This window comes from Nilaparvata lugens, chromosome 1 (genome assembly GCF_014356525.2).
Source record: "Nilaparvata lugens isolate BPH chromosome 1, ASM1435652v1, whole genome shotgun sequence".
Lineage (NCBI taxonomy): Eukaryota > Metazoa > Arthropoda > Insecta > Hemiptera > Delphacidae > Nilaparvata > Nilaparvata lugens.
Window position 1 is genome coordinate 54873891 of NC_052504.1, and position 23130 is coordinate 54897020.

At 34.3% G+C, this 23130-nt stretch overlaps 1 protein-coding gene across 11 annotated transcripts in view; it reads left to right on the top strand.

The window, feature by feature from the left end:
• Positions 1-23130, top strand: part of LOC111057561 (potassium voltage-gated channel subfamily H member 6) — a 288140-nt gene that overhangs the window by 245936 nt on the left and 19074 nt on the right. For 8 of the 11 annotated variants that reach the window (XM_039436886.1, XM_039436872.1, XM_039436894.1 and 5 more), the window contains 8 exons: positions 388-483; positions 1939-2088; positions 4455-4673; positions 10166-10280; positions 11440-11548; positions 13117-13229; positions 19631-19799; positions 22353-22444. In XM_039436886.1, the coding sequence (XP_039292820.1) occupies positions 388-483; positions 1939-2088; positions 4455-4673; positions 10166-10280; positions 11440-11548; positions 13117-13229; positions 19631-19799; positions 22353-22444 (1063 nt within the window). The remainder of the gene's footprint in view (positions 1-387; positions 484-1938; positions 2089-4454; positions 4674-10165; positions 10281-11439; positions 11549-13116; positions 13230-19630; positions 19800-22352; positions 22445-23130) is intronic. The other 3 variants (XM_039436881.1, XM_039436930.1, XM_039436933.1) reach the window with 3 other exon arrangements.

Genomic DNA, 23130 nt, shown 5'->3' on the forward strand with positions numbered 1-23130 from the left:
ACTTATTTGCATGGTTGTCAATTTGAAATTTCAACCTTACATGCTATTTCTTATGAGGTATTGTTCTACCCTACAATTGAAAATATTCAAATACATTTAAACTTTCACGCACACACGTTTGATACTATTTACTCTACTATTGTTCACTCTAGTTTTCCCTGTGTAGCTCGCTCATCAGTTCGAATCCTATAGTCTTCCTCTTTTTGGAGAATATTTATTCCAGTAGCAATAAGTGTAGTCAATTATCCTTGAATCAATCTTGGTGAAAATCATTTACAAAATGAATTTGTTGTGCTTCTCTGAGCTTGTTCTAAGCATGAATATGGTTCAATGATGTCTGAGTTATTTGCATAGTATGAATGGAATGTGAATGTGTTGTTGACTCAGGCATGTTCAGCCATCTGAAGCGTAGCCTCACTGATCTGAGGTTGCATGGACTCTCATCCAAATCTGCTACTAAGGACGAGTCATCTAATCTAACTGGTATGTAGATCGCTTGCCGTACATCTAATTGTCCATTTGTAAGGCTTGCTTCCTAATGTACCGTATTGCAGCTAACGACAAATCTATCCATTCAGCTCTTATAGTTCATCATTAACCGAAGTAAGGCAATGCCAGTTGAAATGCTTTATAATTGAATTATGCAATCATTTCACTTTTCCATCACAATGGATCATCTCATTCTTCCTATGAAATGGAAGGAAAACTAAAAACAATTTCGAGTATCTACATGAAATATTGAGACAACAATATATTTTATGTTATGTGTTTTCACACATATGCATACGTAATGGAGTTTTCAAACCCACCGCATCGGTAATCATTCTTCATCTATAATAAATTTGTTGTATGTATAGCAAAATTTATACAGTCTGATAGAATCTACTCTACCTATAGAATACTTCGACATCCTCAAAAATTATAGTTTTGCACGATCATTGGTGACAGAGAACATCAATGATATTCAGAACAATATAATTATTACCATTACCATAATATTATTATGTATTACATTCATGGAATTTGGCTGTATTGGTAATATATAATGCAGTAATATCAAAATTTTACATCTACAATAATTCTTAATGTTGATTTATTTCCTTTACACTGAAAAGGATGCCTTTACTTAAAGCGCGTCGCTTAGAGTCTTAGATATAAATCAATGTGTTATCAAGTATTAAGCTGTAAACAAGTGAAGCAAGAAGTCAAGTAAAAGTAATTGCTACTCAACTGAAAAGTAAATTAATACGTAATATTTTAAAACAATTCTTAGTGTTGATTTATTTCCTCTACACTGAAAAGGGGGTCTTCACTTGAAGCGAGTCTGAAGATGAGTCTCTCATATTTCAGTGATACACAAAAGTGAACTTGACAATCTGGGGTTGTTTTTGCTAGAATCGATAAAGGTTTTCAATTGCTCCAAGAAATCTGGCGGATTATTCATACGGTAACAATGTAGCCAAGTAGTGACCAATGACAAATAAAATTTGAGTTATTTATAACTTTAATCAGTACTATTTTCCTTTTTATTTGTACTCTAGTACCATTTGGTAATCAACATGGTGCAGCATCCCAGCAAGACTAAGACTGTGTCTGTCTATGAAAGACATTCTACAATATATTGTGTAAATCATTTTAAAAAGATGATTTTTGAAAGTTTGTAGATTCTAGAAAGTTTGCTATCTTTTACTTCATCTTCAAGCTTATTCAACCTATAATCCAAGTTCTTTCTATTCATAATATGTAAATATGAACTTTGCCTCTGCAATCCCTCAACTAACCGCTAATTTCCAGAACCCCAAGCTTTCAAATCGACTACTTTCATCCTGTCTTGAATCGATGACCTCTTCTTAAGACTGTGCGATTCATTTAGGTTTGTGAATGTCCTAGAGTAAACTAGTTGTATGTGCTGTAGCTGTCAATGTATTGGCTTTGTAGGACGTTCTTCTGCTTTGGAATCCCGAATAAGACGCTCAAGCAGTTCCCACAACATGAAGCATTCCAGGCAAGAGTTGAGAATTTCACCACAGCCTTCGTCCATTGACAGCACAAGAGAAACTCAACCCTTGTTGGACCACCAAGATCCAAGTATGCCGCTCCTCCTCTAACCTACATGAGTATTACACGGTTTGTCGAATGCAAAATCAATGCTAATCATATCATTCAAACTTTGTTGACGATTCAAAATCGAAATTCATCGATCAATTCAAAAATCAAAACTATTTTAAACGATCATTGAAGCAACCCCACTTATTAGTATGATTTCAATAGTAATGTATATCGACATTTTTATTCAAACGTTTACCCTTTTATAGTATACATTCAAGTAATAATTCTTTGAACAACTGTTTGTTCCAAAAGTCGGTTTCTATAATATTGTGAAATAATAGTGGGAGCCATATTTTCAAGTATATTGAGAAATTCCTATGGTTCTCTGATTATTACAGTCTAGAGTCTATTTTTAACAGATAATAATAATTATTATTAAGTTTTTAATTATTCTAAAGTAATCAAAAAGGGTCAACCAGAGCTCTCTCGCAGAATTTCCTAAAAGATCTTGGGATATTACAAAAATATATTGACTGTATGCAGGAATTGAATTTTTTCAATATGGAATGCTTCCTTTTTTGAAAAAACATTTTCAAACCTCTATTGTCAAAATCTGAAGGTAAATAAGAAGTAAAGGGATAGCCGAAGTAACGGTTATTTACCTTTATAAGTGATTATGAGTGATTAGCAACATTTTGCATTTAGCCAAAATAAATCTAGTTTATTTCTATAGATCTAATTTTTCTCATTACATTAATTAGTGCATACATAATTCTATTTATTGACTGATTTACAATATTGATTAACCAATACTTCAAATTTAATTTGATTGCATACCGGCATTATTATGTCATGAACTCAAATCTAGAACACACCATATATTATTAACATTTGCACCAGCCTTATTCCCCCTTAGAATTTAAAATTATTCTTCTCTCTATTCAATATCCTCAGCTTTACGCAAATAGAGTAGTGTTATACTTTCGAACAAGTAGACTTGGAATTATTTCATTAATATTTTTACCTATAATCCAAGTACCGCAATCATTTATCGTTAATTTTTTCCGTGAAAGAAATATGTCAAACTGATCAACATCCTGCTATTTATGATAAACCTTTAATTTAAAATTGAATACCTCATTGGATTGTTCTGATACCGGTACACAAAAAAGCACATAATTTCATTACAAAGAAAAACATAATTTGATTATCTATAAATGAAAATTCAAATCTGAGTACCCTTTTAAATTATTTTGCACGACATGTTTCGGCTACTAATTCCATTTTCATCTTGATTGTCTACTTGTTCAATGCTCTATTGAACTTTAGCCTATACATGAAAATACTCATTTCACATTAATTGAGCTCGATACATATTCGTGGATTTGTTTGCTTACATTCTATCTTGGGCTAGGTAAGCAAAGATGTAACTAAAATAAGTTATCAATTTAGTAATGGGAATCTTATAAAATTGGTTTTGCTTTCTAAGTGTGAGAAAAAAATTTTGAACTCAATTTAGTAATGGGAATCTTATAAAATTGGTTTTGCTTTCTAAGTGTGAGAAAAACATTTTGAACTCAATTACATCTCATTCTACTTACCGCTTTTCCAGACAAATGAGATATTGAACTTACTTATTTTTGGCTGTATGATTTGTTGAATTCATACAAAATACCAACAATACTTGAAATAAAGCTAATGATGATTCTCCACCTACACTGTTATAATTAATTATGTTTCTTCAGAATTATGAATTAGTGTTCGTTTGATCATTTTTATCATTAATACAAAATCATCTATCGCATTATTATGAAATTGTATTAAACTATTTTATCAAAATATAAAAATAATTGATAAATAATAATAGAGCCTATCTCAGTAAAATTTTACATGTAAATCATTTTACATAATATTTTCTAAGCTTGAAGTTACTACCAAAACTACTAACTGCTATAACTCTTCAAATATAACAATTCCAATTTTTCAATTGTTGCAGTTCATGATCGAAACCATTATTCACCAGTTATCAAGTTTTAAGAGAGGCATTGAAATTACAGATCTCAAGATTCAAGATCTCGGCATTCAAGGCTTTTGAATGAAACTACACTTCTGATCATCGATGATTCGTGCAGTAATTTTTCCATAACTTGTTAGAAAAATAAGTCATAATTTGTTGGAAAAATAAGTCGGTCACAGGTGATTGAAGATGTGAATTTCTCGCTTCATTTCAACACTTAATAGGTGATTTTTACTGGGTACATTGACATGTCAGTATACCAAGTAGAAATCACAAGTAATTCTACGGTTTTCGAACATATCTTTGAAATGTTCCATAATTCATAATACAAATAGTGATTACTAGTTGTGTAATGTCTGAGTTTTTAGTGAAACGATTTGTGGATTAGTTTCAGAGTCGGGAATAGTGACACCACAACACGTGCTGTATCAGAGCACGCAGCCGACGACATCCGGAGACGTGACGACGTCGACTGCCACCGCCCCCGGTCCCGCCCCCACCCCCGCCACCGTCAACCTGGTCGACGAGTTGGCCGCCTCCGCTGCCCCACACTACTCCGCACCGCCGGGCTCCCATAGTCCTTTACATTCCACATCATTTCAAACAGGTCAGTCGCGATACCCGTCCCGAAACTGGTCACATTCCGATCACTTCCAGTTTCCGTTTATTTTAAACTAGTAGGTAACCCGTGCTTCGCAAGGGTATATTTTAAAACTGCAAAATGAAAAATTGACGTAATAAAAAATTCGAAATTTGAAAATAGGCCTATAACCATCCTCGGTTAATGAAGAATCTTTATGCAAAATTTCAAATCAATCAGTCCAGTAGTTCAGACGTGATGATGTGTCAAACATAATTTTCCTACATCACGTACGTGTATGAGCCAGCTCTTTCCATTATTATGATGGATAGATGGATGATTTATCAGTATTTTTGAATGAGAATAACTTTTGAACGGTTTGAGAAATCGGTGCGGTTTTGATGCGACAAAAAATCATTTATTTTTATTCGAATAGGATCCCCAATCATACCTATCATCTAGTGTCCCTTTTAAAAGAAATGTTCAGCTGCTTCTATACAACAACTGGAAGCATGACAAATTGAAAACTTGACGTAATGAAATCTTGAAGAACTGAAAATAGGCATAAATAACCATCCTCGGTTAATTAAGAATCTATATGCAAAATTTCAAATTAATCAGTTGAGTATATTTCAGACGTGATGATGCGTCAAACATAATTCCCAATTCCTTACATGTATAAGCCAGTTCTTTCCTTTATTATAGTATAGAAAACTGAAGAATACATAATACTTGAAAACCTCACAGAATCATATTGATTTTTCCAATACATCAATAAATTTTAGTTCGATTAGGATCCTCCTCAATTTGAATCAGGCAGCCTTTTGTTTTCCCAATTCAAAACAAAATACCTAAAATACTCGTTTCACTGGGAATTAGTGTCTGATAGTACATTATAACTGAATAATATAAATTATTACTTATTTTATTGTGCTCTATTCATGTTTTTCTTATGAAATTCAATGATAGAAGACTATGTCCAATTCATTTGTACTGGTGGCAAAATTTTACATTAAAAATAATTATTTGATAAAATCCAAGTTCAATTGTAATGATAACAAATTCCTTCAAAAAATAATTGATAATAATACGTTTCGAGGAAAAAAATTAAGAACAAAAAAATTGAGAAGCATCGGGGATTCGAACCGAGGACCATCGCTCCGTAAGCTAGCGTTTTACCGTTGCGCTAGACGGCCGTTCGAAAATGATAGTCTTGTAACAGAATTATAACCTCCTACACACTTTGGGCTGTAACAAATGGAATTTCATGCCTATGGAACTTCATGTACGGTAGCATAGATGAATTGGAACATTAATTCTGAAAAATCTAGAAGGAAAATTGAAATTTGGGCTTTCAGGTGCACGAGATTGATATTTTTAGAATCTATGTTCAAAATTTGGAGATCTAAATCATTCCCGTTTTCCGGTATGCAATCCACAAGTTGACATGTTTTGATGCGAACAAACGAACACAAGAACAACACAAACCTACTCTCTCTTATTATATAGATGGGATTATTAATCATTGTGCACGACGAGAGAGACCTGGTCCTTACAGTTTTCTCCTCGTGCGCTACCTACAGATGGTATAGCAGTAGCGGCTCGTGATCTTCTAGCTTGGGGGTTCAACCTCATGATCTATTGGAGAGAAAAGTCAAGAGGATATAGAGTATTGAGCATACAATAAAATTACACATATGTTTGCCGCCATTTCCACGAGTTTTCCGAACTTTTTTTCCCCGTGTAGGACCCGCGTATCTTATAACATGGCCATTCTTAGCCCTAAATTAAATTTTAATTTCTCCAATTTTGTCCATAAATTTTAAGCTGAGAAGTCTTGTATTGGAAAACAAAAATACTAACGACAAGTAATTTTTTATAAATAAATTTTCAACATAAAAATTTTGTTTTTACTTCTCTTTCGTTATAAAAAAACAAGTATTTTATCTTCGGCGCCCTGCTATGATGCCGATCATAGAACGTGTTCGCTAGAGAGGAGTCTGATTTCTATTGTTGTTGGATACTTGCACAGTAGGGTACAAAAAAATTTCAAACGCGGTAATTTACTCAAGGTTTTGTACCGTGGTTCGTTAATACCGTGTTTTGGTAATGTATAATAAAAAATAATGTATAATAACAGTTTCAAACGTGGTTAGGACAGAATCTAGACCCTACCCAATGGGTTGGGAAATGAAAACTCTTTACTGCTTCCAATTCCAATGGAAAAGCTGCAGCTCCTGATGAACTACTGAGAACTTTATTTTGCATTGTAGAAGGATGTGGATCCAGATGCGGGTGTAAAAAGGGAGGTGTACACTGTTCACCAGCTTGCTTAAAATGCAGAGAATTTGGTTGTACAAACATCCACAACCAATCCTCAACAACAACGCTGACATTCTAGAACAACAATTAGCAACTACTATGGGAGACGATAATACTGTTTGAATATTTTAAATAATGTAACTTTTTAAACAATTTAAAAAATTGTAAAAATATTTATTTATTAATAAAGTGTACTTTGGTTTCATTAATTATTGTTTCAAATTATTTTTATATCGGTACCCTTTAAATAAAAAAAAAAAAAATCATGAAAATCGCATGCAATTTAGCACTTTTGCCCTTAAGGGTTGCCCTTTGACCCATAAATTGCAGGGAAAATTAAATTTATAAAATTTTTGTTCTAAATTTTGCTTCCCATTAAAACTACATTCAAATAAATTTTTATGATAATTTAACGCTACATACACATTTTGCCCTTAAGGGCTGCCCTTTGGGTTTTGGATGATGGAATATAAGTTTCAAACATTTCAATTCATTTTTTAAATCGCTGCCCTTTTAAACACACGCAGTAAAAATTTTATTGAAATATAACGAAAGTTACCAAATGTTGCCCATAAATGTGCCCTTTTTAACACTTACGTTGGGCTCATTTTGTATCTCACATTGGTATTTAACTAATTTTTAATATTTCAAAAAAATTTGGGCCTTTAATTAATTATTTTCGCATTTTTTTTCGAAATTTTATAACTTTTTTTTATTTTACCCATTTTTACCCCTTTTTTAACCCTTAAAGGGTTAAATTCAATTTTCCCCGCCCTGAAACTTATAGCGTTTTTTCTACACATCCTAACGAACAATTTGAGCTATTAAAGATTAAAATCGAGGCTGTGGTTTTTTTTGTTTCACTTTTCGATATTTACGGTTTCAGGTGCTATACTAAAATGGAATTTCATGCCTATGGAACTTCATGTACGGTAGCATAGATGAATTGGAACATTAATTCTGAAAAATCTAGAAGGAAAATTGAAATTTGGGCTTTCAGGTGCACGAGATTGATATTTTAGAATCTATGTTCAAAATTTGGAGATCTAAATCATTCCCGTTTTCCGGTATGCAATCCACAAGTTGACATGTTTTGATGCGAACAAACGAACACATGAACAACACAAACCTACTCTCTCTTATTATATAGATGGGATTATTAATCATTGTGCACGACGAGAGAGACCTGGTCCTTACAGTTTTCTCCTCGTGCGCTACCTACAGATGGTATAGGCAAACAATAAGATGTCTGATCAGCTGTTTCTATTCACAACTTTTGACTTTCCTTGCCCTATTCCATAGGTATTTCTTTCCGAAAAAAATTAAGGTACCCCAATTTCTAAATTTCTATAAGTTTCAAGGTCCCCTGAGTCCAAAAAAGTGGTTTTTGGGTATTGGTCTGTATGTGTGTGTGTGTGTGTGTGTGTGTATGTGCGTCTGTGTACACGATATCTCATCTCCCAATTAACGAAATGACTTGAAATTTGGAACTTAAAGTCCTTACACTATAAGGATCCGACACGAACAATTTCGATCAAATGAAATTCAAGATGGCGGCTAAAGTGGCGAAAATGTTGTCAAAAACAGGGGTTTTCCCGATTTTCTCGAAAATGGCTCCAACGATTTTGATCAAATTTATACCTAAAATAGTCATTGATAAGCTATATCAACTGCCACAAGCTCCATATCTGAAAAATTTCAGGAGCTCCGCCCCATCTCTGCAAAGTTTGATTTTAGATTTCCAATTATCAGGTCTCAGATATAATTTAAACGAAAAATTTCGAGTGGAAAAGATTGAGCATGAAAATCTCTACAATTAATCTCCAGTAACATTTCCATCTAAAATTGAAAATAAGCTTGAAATTCGAGAAAATGTGATTATTCAATTTTGCATACTGTTGGCAACTGTTGATTCTATTAAAAATCATCCACTATAAAGAGATAGCAGATCTCGTGTGTATCCAGCGTTATTGTCCTGTCAGCTGGCGCAGATCTTTGAATAGTAGACTTGAGATGCGCGTGAACACTAGCGTCAGGTGATCAATTTTAATAACGGCAAGGAAAGTTGTGTGAGTGCGCCACACCGGATTTTTTATCTTTTGATTATGGGCTATTTCCCAGTTGCGTAACTTATTGAATAATTTGTTGTTGTTTACTTATTCACATAATCATTTTTGCTGATTGTGTAGCGAAAAATATGGTACTTTGCAGTGAATGTCTCTTGCAGGGCTCGCATGAAATTCCAGTCTCATCTAACGCCTCGACTGGTAACATCATGTTCGGCCCTGCAACCGGCCACTTCACTTAAATAGCTATTACTCTACTTCACTTTCCACTAAGTCAGTTTTAATGAAGAGTAAATCAAAGTTAGCTATAGTAAGATTAACTTATCTTAACTGTCAGTATTGGTTGAATGGGAATAATTATTGGTGTTGTGTGTAAGTTACTTTGATGTTTATAGGTGTGATTTGGGAGAGTCTAGATTTTGAGAGTTTTGTCCTGATGATCCAAATTGCAATGTGAACTGTAACTGTTTCAATATCCCAAAATTCCAAAAATTTATAATTTCTTGTTTTAAGTTTATTGGTTTAAAATGTTCATAAAGTTGAAGGATCTTTATAAACTATTAATAAAAAGTTCATTAATCTACTTCACTTCATAAATTTCACAATGAAATCTTTTTAAATTGGCTACTGCGTGTATTATTACTCTTCTATACTAGTACTGTTTTTCGGTTCATTGCTGTTAATTTGCTTAATCAATTGTGGACTCGCAAATCTTATTACTTATGCTCCAAGCGCCAATCATGATCAAAGTTTATTCCTTGGATACCCGCGGGCTTTACAGGTCAGGTCTATTCCTACATTATGATAAAGAGCAAGTTTGAATCTTTTCTGTTGCATACGTTTGATTACAAAATTCCAAAAGGGATTTTTCCCAGTTTGAAAATTACGTTCTGTCGGCCTGTGAGACAGATTGTGCTTCTTATTAAAAAAATGTGAAAATTTTCATCATGCTCTGTTTTGTTCGAGCAGTACTATAAGAGTACTGTTAATTTTATTCTACTGATAACACCTGATATCTTATTTTAATAAATAGCCTACAGTAAGTTAGGCTATGCTGAAAAATGTTGCACTACCTACAGACTAAAACATTGTCAAAGTTTTTAGGATTTCAAAACTATAATTTTGTTACAGGAAGCTTGACAGTGATACCTCAACTGGACAGAGAGCAGCGTTGTTCGACATGCGGGTCATTACGAACAAAAACAATGGAAACCAACCTCAATGCTCGCATGGACCAGTTGAGTAGGTCAGTTTCACATCAGTTTATAGGCTTCTTTTTTTATTTATTCCAATCTGTGTAACTTTTAAACTTTCAGAGAAGCACGACAGGCTTATACCTAGGATATTATTATATTTGAAATACTGATTTTTTCAAGTTTTCAGTGAATTATCAAGTGTAATATTGATTTACACACACACTGTACAGTGCTTCATCCTTCTCAATTCAAAATTTCTAGTTTTTCATTTTGTACTTAAAATTGGAATCAAATTCTTGGAAGTGAAAATATAACCAATCTTTTGGAATTTTTAAAACTTGGGAGTATAGAGCAGTTTTGGGCTAGGCCTGTTGCTCTCGCCAATTCATATGTATTATGATTTATAATTGTTATGATGATTAAATGAGCGAATTTCCTCTTCCAAGCACAAGAAGAATTAAAATTTAGGTTGAGTATAGCATTTTAAATGAATATAGCGATTTTTGATTTGAAGATAGTTACTATAGTGAGATTCACTGTATAAAGTCAGTGGACATGATAGGACCACAGCGTTGCCGATTCTCTTCTTCCAACGCCTCCTGAACTAAACTAGATAGCTGTGATTCAAGTTATTCCAGTATGTCTGATGTAATCAATTAATTGTTGATAACAACAATAAATAAATTTGATTAATTTTCGTTAATAGTGATGAAATATATTTTTTCACCAAGAAAATATTATTTTCATATGATTGTATAATAAATTTTCATAATTGAGATGAAATATTGTGGTTGTTATTACATTTCTTCATAGCCAAAAAGCGATTTGTCAATAGTGTGGAGGTAGGAAAGGATAGGAAAGATGAATCTCACTACTATATATGGAAATAAATAATACAAATCGACAAATCCTAATTTAATTCAGTTCAATTTATTATTAAACTAAATGTTCTATGATCTTTGAAAATTCTATGTATATAACACCACTAAAAAACTCTATAAAATTGGCAGTAGTTCTGAAAAGAAGCTGAAATCATAATAGAATACATTTGATGAGACTTTCAACGTGTATTCTGAGAAACATGTTTGATACCTAACTCAACGATTTTCAAAATTATGTGAAACCTAATTCAGGTTTAGCACCCTAATTATCCACCTGAATTAATTAATGAATTCAAAATAATGAATTTAATGAATTATTTTGTTGCAGACAATTAGAGTCGTTAGAAAGCTCTGTTGCCAGCGATATAAGACTGATTCTAAACTTGCTGCGACGACAGGGTTTGAAAAGTGCTGATTCATTACCTGAAACTGGAGAGGTAAGGAATGAGTTTTTATAGATAATCTTATTGAACCAGTGCATGATAATTTTATTGAAGTTAAAAATCTTTCTAGTAAATATCAATTAATATAGGCTCATTTTCTTCTTCTACTGGTTTGTATTATTGGAAACTTTACTCATTTCGAAATTTTAAACTCTTGATGCTAAAATTCGAATCATTGTTCAACAATGTGTCTCATCATGGAACATAAAATTCAAAAATAGCTGTCACCCAGTCTTTAGCTCCATATCCATTCACTAAAGAAAGTAATGTGCATTAGAAAACTAATCAAGTTTGCGTTAAGCCGCGTCCAGACTATGCCGATCGACACGTTCAATATTTGACTTGTCCACTTACGTCCGTAAATGTGGACTAGTCGAGCGGCACACGCCGGTGTAAGTGAATTTAAATGGAAGTTAATGAATCAATGAGTGACTCGAAAGACGCTGCATTGGCACAATTATCATTGCAGTTGTAGGAATTCAGCATGATCGCCGTCGTCGCCGCCCAAGGAGGTTTTGGGTAAAGCCCAGCCTTGTCCGTGGCAGAAAAAAATATAGTACTGAAGGATTTATTGCATAATGATGTTGATGATTTGAACTTGAAATACTGATGTGACGTAGGCTTTCAGAACTTTTTCAGAATGAATAATTCCGATTTTGAAAAACATATTAAGTAAAATTGCACCAGTAATCATCAAACAAGACACAAAATTCAGACCAGCTATTCAAGTGAGCCAGCGCCTTGCAGTAACTCTGCGTTTTTGGCAACAGGAGATTCTTATGTATCATTGGGCCACCTCTTTAAAATTTCAAAGCAAGCAATATCAATACAATAATATAAGCTTGAAATAATGTTCAATAAAATAAATATTGAAAGAACAGTGAGAAATGTTGCGCAACCTCGTTCAACACGTCCACACTAATGATTTCGATTCGACTTCCACGATCCGAACTGACTTGATTCGGGTTGAATTCGGTTCGGCCCGACATGATTCGACAAAGCCGGGCGATATGTCCACACTTGTTCAACAGTGTCGATCGACCCCATTCGGCATAGTGTGGACGCGGCTTTACTGTGACTTGAATGAATGATGAGAATGCTACTTCAACAGAAATAGGCCATTCTATATTCCTGCAAACCTTCTCTTTTTATGAAGATGTGGACAAACATTATGTACTGATTTGTCTTTTGAATGCTAGCTGATTACTAATTAATTATCGAGGACTAATACATTTTCCTTTTTGTTGAAGCTCTTAGAATACCTCTGGGTAGTGGAAACAAAGAAATACCCCAAATGTGTTGAAGAATACACCCATGATGTAGTAAAGAGAATTGCTTTTATTTCTCTCATCAACGAGGAATTAATATTTTTTATTTCCACTTTCTCTTAATCGACTATGATTGAATTATTCGCATTTTGTGGAATATTATCTGACATATTTTATAACAAGAATGCAAGTACAGTAATTTAGTTCTTATCTAGGTCACTGTGGAATGATAATAATTTGGACAGTTAATCATGAATTGAGGAAAGGTTTGGATTGATATTATTATATTTTCAGCAGTTTTGTTGGCCGGAGTCGAGTACAAGGTTAAGGCCGTCACCAGTTAGGAGAAGCTCAAGTGTTCCTCAGAATGGAGTCGGCCTTCAGTCTTCATCGACTCTTCTACTCAGGTCAGCTCTATAATATTAATATTAATAATGTAATATATTAATTTCCACAAAACAAGAAACTACCAAAATAAACAAACAACTTGGCAGTTGTAAGAACCTTCTATACTGTATTTTGTAATAGTACTCGGGTCTATTATTACGCCATTAGGATGGCGGTAACTTGTCATGTTTGATCCATTATGATACGAGTACAATAATTATTATTATTATAATAAAAGTAACAATTTTGCATTAAAAAATTTGCTTTCGATATCCATATTCTACTTGTAAAATGTTTTTGTCAGTAATGCAATAACATTAAATTACTAAACAATATTTACTTTTACTCATTGATTTTATATAAATATTGATGCTAATTACTATCATTTTTATGGGGTGATGTCAACATGAGCTTTGTACGTGGGTACAGGGTAATGTGATAGAATGTTCCAATATCCGTGCTCCCGGCAGGATTTGAATTCTTAAATGAGATCTTAGCAGGCTGCAGTTGCAAAGTCTCCTGAGACCACTAGACCTCACCGGCCTGCAATTTACCCAATTTAGGTTTAGCACCCTTCATCCACCGTTCAATTTATGCCAGTTCTCCTACCAACCTTAAATACTGTCCTGTTATCTTCATCAGAGAGGAATGCAATTTTCATTCATCTGCCTTACTGTTTTTATTCATTAGCCATCCACCAAAATTGAGTTCGAATCTTTGGAAATGTGGAATATCTTTACTTGTAGCTCCTTCTTTCTTTTTTATCTCTCACATCTGTAGACACGAATTTACGAGTGCCATGCCAATCTAGTGCAAAATGCTTTTTCAATTTTCTTGTTTTGGACCTTGATGGATAGATATATAGCATTCTGTCTGCAAGTTCCCATGTCACTATTGTATGAATTAATCACCTCTGATTGTTTGATTTCAATGTATTCCTTCTGTACCTTACTCCATCTTTTGACTAGTTTCTGGTTCCTGACTCTCATGTGTGATGTGTGGACAAGTTAATCACTGACTCGTTGTCAAGCCATTCTGTACAGCCTATAAAAAAGCATCTGCCCTTGCAGCAAATCTTGTGGAATCTCTTGTATATATTTTCAAATGTTTAATGTTCACAAATCGTCGGTATTATGTAAAAAGGGCGATACCAACAATTCATACTTTTTCAGGGGAGCTGTTTTTGTACTTTGCATAGTAAAATAAATTATTTACAAATAAAATAACCAGTATATTCTTATGTTTTCAAAAACTATTAACATATTACTTCAAATTTCAACACTTGATGAGTAGTTTATGATACTAATCCACTCACCAAAATGTAAAAAAAAAAATTATGCAGTATATTCGCCCTTTTAACACATATATTTTACATATTCGCCCTTTTTAAAATGTACTGTTTAAACAGGGAATGGATTGAAAAAGTGGTTATTCAGACAATAAGTTTTATTGTGACAAAATAATTGGATAAAATTGTTGAGAAAATGTAGAAAGTCAGTGGACATGATAGGACCACAGGGTTGCCGATTCTCTTCTTCCAACGCCTCCTGAACTAAACTAGATAGCTGTGATTCAAGTTATTCCAGTATGTCTGATGTAATCAATTAATTGTTGATAACAACAATAAATTTGATTAATTTTCGTTAATAGTGATGAAATATATTTTTTCACCAAGAAAATATTATTTTCATATGATTGTATAATAAATTTTCATAATTGAGATGAAATATTGTGGTTGTTATTACATTTCTTCATAGCCAAAAAGCGATTTGTCAATAGTGTGGACTGTGGAGGTAGGAAAGGATAGGAAAGATATGAATCTCACTACTATATATGGAAATAAATAATACAAATCGACAAATCCTAATTTAATTCAGTTCAATTTATTATTAAACTAAATGTTCTATGATCTTTGAAAATTCTATGTATATAACACCACTAAAAAAACTCTATAAAATTGGCAGTAGTTCTGAATAGAAGCTGAAATCATAATAGAATACATTTGATGAGACTTTCAACATGTATTCTGAGAAACATGTTTGATACCTAACTCAACGATTTTCAAAATTATGTGAAACCTAATTCAGGTTTAGCACCCTAATTATCCACCTTAATTAATTAATGAATTCAAAATAATGAATTTAATGAATTATTTTGTTGCAGACAATTAGAGTCGTTAGAAAGCTCTGTTGCCAGCGATATAAGACTGATTCTAAACTTGCTGCGACGACAGGGTTTGAAAAGTGCTGATTCATTACCTGAAACTGGAGAGGTAAGGAATGAGTTTTTATAGATAATCTTATTGAACCAGTGCATGATAATTTTATTGAAGTTAAAAATCTTTCTAGTAAATATCACTTAATATAGGCTCATTTTCTTCTTCTACTGGTTTGTATTATTGGAAACTTTACTCATTTCGAAATTTTAAACTCTTGATGCTAAAATTCGAATCATTGTTCAACAATGTGTCTCATCATGGAACATAAAATTCAAAAATAGCTGTCACCCAGTCTTTAGCTCCATATCCATTCACTAAAGAAAGTAATGTGCATTAGAAAACTAATCAAGTTTGCGTTAAGCCGCGTCCAGACTATGCCGATCGACACGTTCAATATTTGACTTGTCCACATACGTCCGTAAATGTGGACTAGTCGAGCGGCACACGCCGGTGTAAGTGAATTTAAATGGAAGTTAATGAATCAATGAGTGACTCGGAAGACGCTGCATTGGCACAATTATCATTGCAGTTGTAGGAATTCAGCATGATCGCCGTCGTCGCCGCCCAAGGAGGTTTTGGGTAAAGCCCAGCCTTGTCCGAGGCAGAAAAAAATATAGTACTGAAGGATTTATTGCATAATGATGTTGATGATTTGAACTTGAAATACTGATGTGACGTAGGCTTTCAGAACTTTTTCAGAATGAATAATTCCGATTTTGAAAAACATATTAAGTAAAATTGCACCAGTAATCATCAAACAAGACACAAAATTCAGACCAGCTATTCAAGTGAGCCAGCGCCTTGCAGTAACTCTGCGTTTTTGGCAACAGGAGATTCTTATGTATCATTGGGCCACCTCTTTAAAATTTCAAAGCAAGCAATATCAATACAATAATATAAGCTTGAAATAATGTTCAATAAAATAAATATTGAAAGAACAGTGAGAAATGTTGCGCAACCTCGTTCAACACGTCTACCCTAATGATTTCGATTCGACTTCCACGATCCGAACTGACTTGATTCGGGTTGAATTCGGTTCGGCCCGACATGATTCGACAAAGCCGGGCGATATGTCCACACTTGTTCAACAGTGTCGATCGACCCCATTCGGCATAGTGTGGACGCGGCTTTACTGTGACTTGAATGAATGGTGAGAATGCTACTTCAACATAAATCAATTGAAGGCGATTCTATATTCCTGCAAACCTTCTCTTTTTATGAAGATGTGGACAAACATTATGCACTGATTTGTCTTTTGAATGCTAGCTGATTACTAATTAATTATCGAGGACTAATACATTTTCCTTTTTGTTGAAGCTCTTAGAATACCTCTGGGTAGTGGAAACAAAGAAATACCCCAAATGTGTTGAAGAATACACCCATGATGTAGTAAAGAGAATTGCTTTTATTTCTCTCATCAACGAGGAATTAATATTTTTTTATTTCCACTTTCTCTCAATCGACTATGATTGAATTATTCGCATTTTGTGGAATATTATTATCTGACATATTTTATAACAAGAATGCAAGTACAGTAATTTAGTTCTTATCTAGGTCACTGTGGAATGATAATAATTTGGACAGTTAATCAATCATAAATTGAGGAAAGGTTTGGATTGATATTATTATATTTTCAGCAGTTTTGTTGGCCGGAGTCGAGTACAAGGTTAAGGCCGTCACCAGTTAGGAGAAGCTCAAGTGTTCCTCAGAATGGAGTCGGCCTTCAGTCTTCATCGACTCTTCTACTCAGGTCAGCTCTATAATATCAATATTAATAATGTAATATATTAATTTCCACAAAACAAGAAAATACCAAAATAAACAAACAACTTGGCAGTTGTAAGAACCTTCTATACTGTATTTTGTAATAGTACTCGGGTCTATTATTACGCCATTAGGATGGCGGTAACTTGTCATGTTTGATCCATTATGATACGAGTACAATAATTATTATTATAATAAAAGTAACAATTTTGCATTAAAAAATTTGCTTTCGATATCCATATTCTACTTGTAAAATGTTTTTGTCAGTAATGCAATAACATTAAATTACTAAACAATATTTACTTTTACTCATTGATTTTATATAAATATTGATGCTAATTACTATCATTTTTATGGGGTGATGTCCACATGAGCTTTGTACGTGGGTACAGGGTAATGTGATAAAATGATCCAATATTCGTGCCCCCGGCAGGATTTGAATTCTTAAATGAGATCTTAGCAGGCTGCAGTTGCAAAGTCTCCTGAGACCACTAGACCTCACCGGCCTGCAATTTACCCAATTTAGGTTTAGCACCCTTCATCCACCGTTCAATTTATGCCAGTTCTCCTACCAACCTTAAATACTGTCCTGTTATCTTCATCAGAGAGGAATGCAATTTTCATTCATCTGCCTTACTGTTTTTATTCATTAGCCATCCACCAAAATTGATTTCGAATCTTTGGAAATGTGGAATATCTTTACTTGTAGCTCCTTCTTTCTTTTTTATCTCTCTCATCTGTAGACACGAATTTACGAGTGCCATGCCAATCTAGTGCAAAATGCTTTTTCAATTTTCTTGTTTTGGACCTTGATGGATAGATATATAGCATTCTGTCTGCAAGTTCCCATGTCACTATTGTATGAATTAATCACCTCTGGTTGTTTGATTTCAATGTATTCCTTCTGTACCTTACTCCATCTTTTGACTAGTTTCTGGTTCCTGACTCTCATGTGTGATGTGTGGACAAGTTAATGACTGACTCGTTGTCAAGCCATTCTGTACAGCTTATAAAAAAGCATCTGCCCTTGCAGCAAATCTTGTGGAATCTCTTGTATATATTTTCAAATATTTAATGTTCACAAATGTTTAGTTTTAAAATGTTTCAAATGTTTAATATTTTCAAATGTCAAATTTTCACACTGTAGGTCACTGTTTTCTAAAATTCTGGAGCCTGATTTTTCATCACAGTACCAAGAAATCGTATTCCCCTTTTTATCAACTCATCAGCTAATTTGACTGTGGTTAAATACCTGTCAATATAAATTATATGAACTTGTACTAGAGAATATGATGAATGGAGTACTGCTAATTCTCATAGAGAAAACCCCAGGCTTACCTCTTGAGGAAAAGTTGTTCTTACTTGATATATTGTGCTATGAAATTGTACACTATTCCAGTTAGGTTAGCTAACACCCATCAGTCCAACTGATATTTAATTTATTTAGCACATATTGTTTCATACCACAAACTCCAGAGAAAGTAATCATCATTTTATCAATGCAAATCTCCTGATCTCGAGCACATGAAGATTTTACAACATTTTAGACAACTTCAAGTTAAGGTGGCTTTCTTAAGGAAAAATAAAAAAACCACCAAGGCACTAAATACTAAATTTGCACAGAAATTACAAGCACACTACATTTACTTGATTATGATTGAGTCCAAATAATTATTAATCTCTCGGTATGTTTCCCAAACCATTGTTTGGTCACAAATATATGTCAAACTAAGTCAGAGCAACTAACAGCTGTAAGCTGGGCTCTAATTCGCTCAAATTCTTGCGGTCATCAGTGAGTGACCATCCACTTTTAAAACCCCCACTTTATAGGATTCAGTGATTGAGTCATTATAGAACAAATAACAATAGTGTTCACTTATTAGATCGAATTCATTGACTATCGGTAATAGAACTATTATTACATACTTTCTTTCTTTAAAGCTCCAGTTCTTAGGGTTTAATAATACACAACATACAATTTTTCACATGATTATAGACATTTTTATCTACTGGTTGGAATTCATTAACGTCTTGCTCAAATTATTATCTTCTTGTACTATGTAGTTTATTATATGGTGGAAACATTCGAACAATACAAAGAACAACTAAAAAGTAATGGTTATCTCCCTACTTTATCAAATCCATAAACAATGTATGCTAATTACTTTATACTCCAAAAAAAATCCAATCGTAGAGTGAAGCTATTCAAAAAATACAAAGGACTATTCAACTATAATTCTCGATATCCACTGTACGAATAACAATGATAAATATTTGAATTTAATAATTTATTACTTTCCACTCGTGAAAAGTCCAGTTCCTAGTGTGGAGTCAATCAAAACAATACGAACTAAAGACTGGTCTATGATGTGGCCCACTATTTAAAGACTCGACAGTGATGTTAATCGAAGTAGTGAATGGAATAATTGATTGTTACAGGAGAGACGATGGAGGCGAAAGTGGATTGACGGCTACCAGTAGTGGTCGACCTCCGCCTCCACCGCCCTGTCCCTCGCCAGGTGGTGGTGACAGGCTGAGGGCACCGCCTCCGCCCGCATCTGCATCCATTCCAAGAAGGTGTCTTTCGCAGCCGATCGACCTCTTTCAGGTGAGACTGTTCAATTAGTCTGTTCAGTTAGAGGTGATCTACGTATTACAGCCACTTTACAACAACATTTTAATACGGGTTGTGTGTCTTGATTTGTTTTTAATACAAAATTAGAATTACCGTGATACACAAGTACCTTTATGTCACACATTTAACGTGTGATACTTGAATCATAGAAACATGGATCCCATATTTATATAAGCAATTTTTAAAAGAACGTTATCAGGCGAGAACACTTTGAATGTCTAGCATCCACTAACAGAAAACAATAAGGTATTTTAGAACCAGCTGCTAGAATTGTTCTGATTGGTTCACCAAAGCATGCTTGGTTAAAACCGTCTTTCAGAATCGTTTATAAATTCTGCCTATAGTTCAATTTTTGTTGTCAAGGGCTAGTTTTTTAAAAAATGAAAGTACTTTTTTCAACATATATTTTTATTATTTACAACATGTTTTGGCTTCGACGCCATTTTCAAGTTATTCGCTTCATTTTGTGAGTTATAAAAATATCATATGTTGAAAAGGGTACTTGATTTTAATTTTTATACTGTATTACAGGGTGAGTCATATTGAACTTTACGGTTTTGGGAGGGCGTTGCACGAAGAAAGAAAGGAGCAGAAGAGTGGTGATGGTGTCATTAGACGCGCCATGACATGCAGTTTTAGTGTGAGCAATAGCTTGTTCGGGACAACATCGTGCGTTCGTAGTTGAAGAGTTTAATAAAAATGGCGGCTCCGTGATCACAGCACAGCGTGCGTTCCGTTTACATTCTGCTATTGGTCGATGTTATCCCATTCCCACTAGACCAACAATCAGAAATTGAGTATCAAATTTTAGAGCAACATCATCAGCATTAAAAACAAGACCACAAGGCCGAATTAGGACGTCAACGTCAGCGGAAAACGTGGATAGAGTGCGGGCTTCAATTCAACAATCCCCTCGGCGTTCTGTTCGGAAGCATGCCGCTTCACTAGGATTATCTTTCAGTAGTGTCCGCAGAATACTGCAAAGAGACCTTAAATTTCACCCATACAAGATTCAGGTAGTGCAAAAATTAACAGTTATAGACTTAGACACACGAACAAATTCATGCAGACATTCAGCAGATACCCCGCACTGCTGATTTGATCTTCAGTGATGAGGCACATTTTCACCTCGCTGGAACTGTTAACAAACAGAATTTTCTATACTGGGTTGAGAATAATCCACGAAACCTACACGAACGACCACTCCACAGCCCTCGAGTGACAGTGTGGTGTGCTATTGCAGAGTTTGGGGTCTGGGGTCTCTATCTTTTTTAAGAAGATGTCCAAGTCGCACGCTGTGGTGAGATCAGGGAGCCGCCATTTTTAATAAACTCTTCATCCACGAACGCACGATGTTGTCCCGACCAAGCCATTGCTCACTCTAAAACTGCATGTCATGGCGCGTCTAAAGACACCATCCTCACCCTTCTGCTCCTTCCCTTCTTCGTGCAAGGCCCTTCCAAAACTGAGTTCAATATGACTCACCCTGTAATGATAATATACACCAGTGTCCGAGTGAGAAGCAATCAGTGATGTCCGTTTGGGATGGAAGCAGTTTGTCCAATGCCCTGCTATTATTTTCGGACACCAACGTTATCCCAGTTCAGGGCTGAACAGAGACCCCAGTCAGACACCAACACCTCAATGAATTATATCATAATTATCCTGTTGTATTATTATTTCACTGATGAATTTCTACGTAGATTTTCTCAAATTTGTGCTTATTAATCTCTGAGCTTGAATACTCTCCTCTATGAAATCATATATTTAGAACAAGCTATGTTAGTTAGAAAAGTGCTAATTTTGCGAATAAGTGACGAATTGGATTTCATATTTTTAATAATGTTCAAATTCTAATTAATTTATTTGCCATGAAATAATACAGATTGATACGATTTGAGTCGAGGTAGTTTGAGTTGAGCCTACCTCAACTCAAATCGTACGACTCCAGTAGAGGATACTCCAGTCTCTCGACCTTACGACTTTTTTGCTCTTTGTCACTACTTTAGTTCCATGCTACTCATTTCTAACCTCACTTCACCTCAAATTGTATTATAATTATCATGAATATATTGTCTTATCTAATTGTTATCGACTTATCTAAAACGATAGAACAAAAAAGAAAGGAAATGTTCAATTTGTGACCTCACTTAATTATAAATGCATAGTAGCCTTCTTCGCGACTCAAGTCGAGACTCGACCAATATGTCGAGTCGACGATCGACTCAGTCTCACAGTCGTAAGGTCGCGGAGACTAAAATCGACTGGTATGAGTTTCATCATTTGAAAACACATGCTGCGTCGAGAAGAGACTAGAGTCGCAGTCTCTTCTCTATAATTCATCATCTTTAATCACTTTAATCATTTTCGTTTGAATACTTGATGACTTGTGAATGTAATAATTCTGAGCGACTGAAGCGACTATATGAGAAAATGCTTATTTCAAGTTTCCAAGCACAGCTATTAAACTCTATCAGAATTTGGAGCATTTTTACAAAAAAAAAACCTTTTTATTATGTTTTGCAGCCACAACTGCAACCAACACAGCGGTTACATGATGAAGCGACGGCCTGGAGCGAACAGTTGTTCAACCCCTCAAATTTGCCTCAAAGTAGAAGGTATGTGCTTCGTCAATAAGCTTTTTAACATTGGAGACTGAAATCTGGTGAAATTGAAACTAGATATTCTTGGACAAAAATGCTTATGTTTTAATGTTTCGATATACAACAGTTGAATAATCGTTTCTATAAAATATTTTAAAAATCAAACCGGTCTAACCAAATCAAGTTTGCTTATTTTTTAAATGCAAACTATTATTTTTGTATCTCTTAGCCAAAAAGATGAATATTTATTCTTCAATGGATATACCATGGCCACCTATAGTGTAACTAGTTCTAGAGAGCTATAGATGGCCCTGGATATATTCAATCTATGGCTGGCTTCAGGGATACTTTTGAGTCACTGACTCGGGTGACCCAGAGCCGAACAAGATGATCCGGGGCAGACAAGTGATCCCATGGAACGACAACCAGACATCGACCGGTCGATGCAGTTCGGCGCATACTTTTGAATATTCGCCGAATATTTTAAACACACACACACTGGTGTGACACTAAACGTAGGTTATGTTTTGCAAAACAAACACTTGACAAAGCAAACATGGCTCATGCTGTTGTGGAGGAATTGGGAAATCCTTTAAGGTTTTCAATGAATTATTCCAACAGGAACGTAATAATATGAGACCTCACAACTTGGGTTATTTTGAAAATATAATATCACTTAATAATATGAGTGAGTTCAAAAG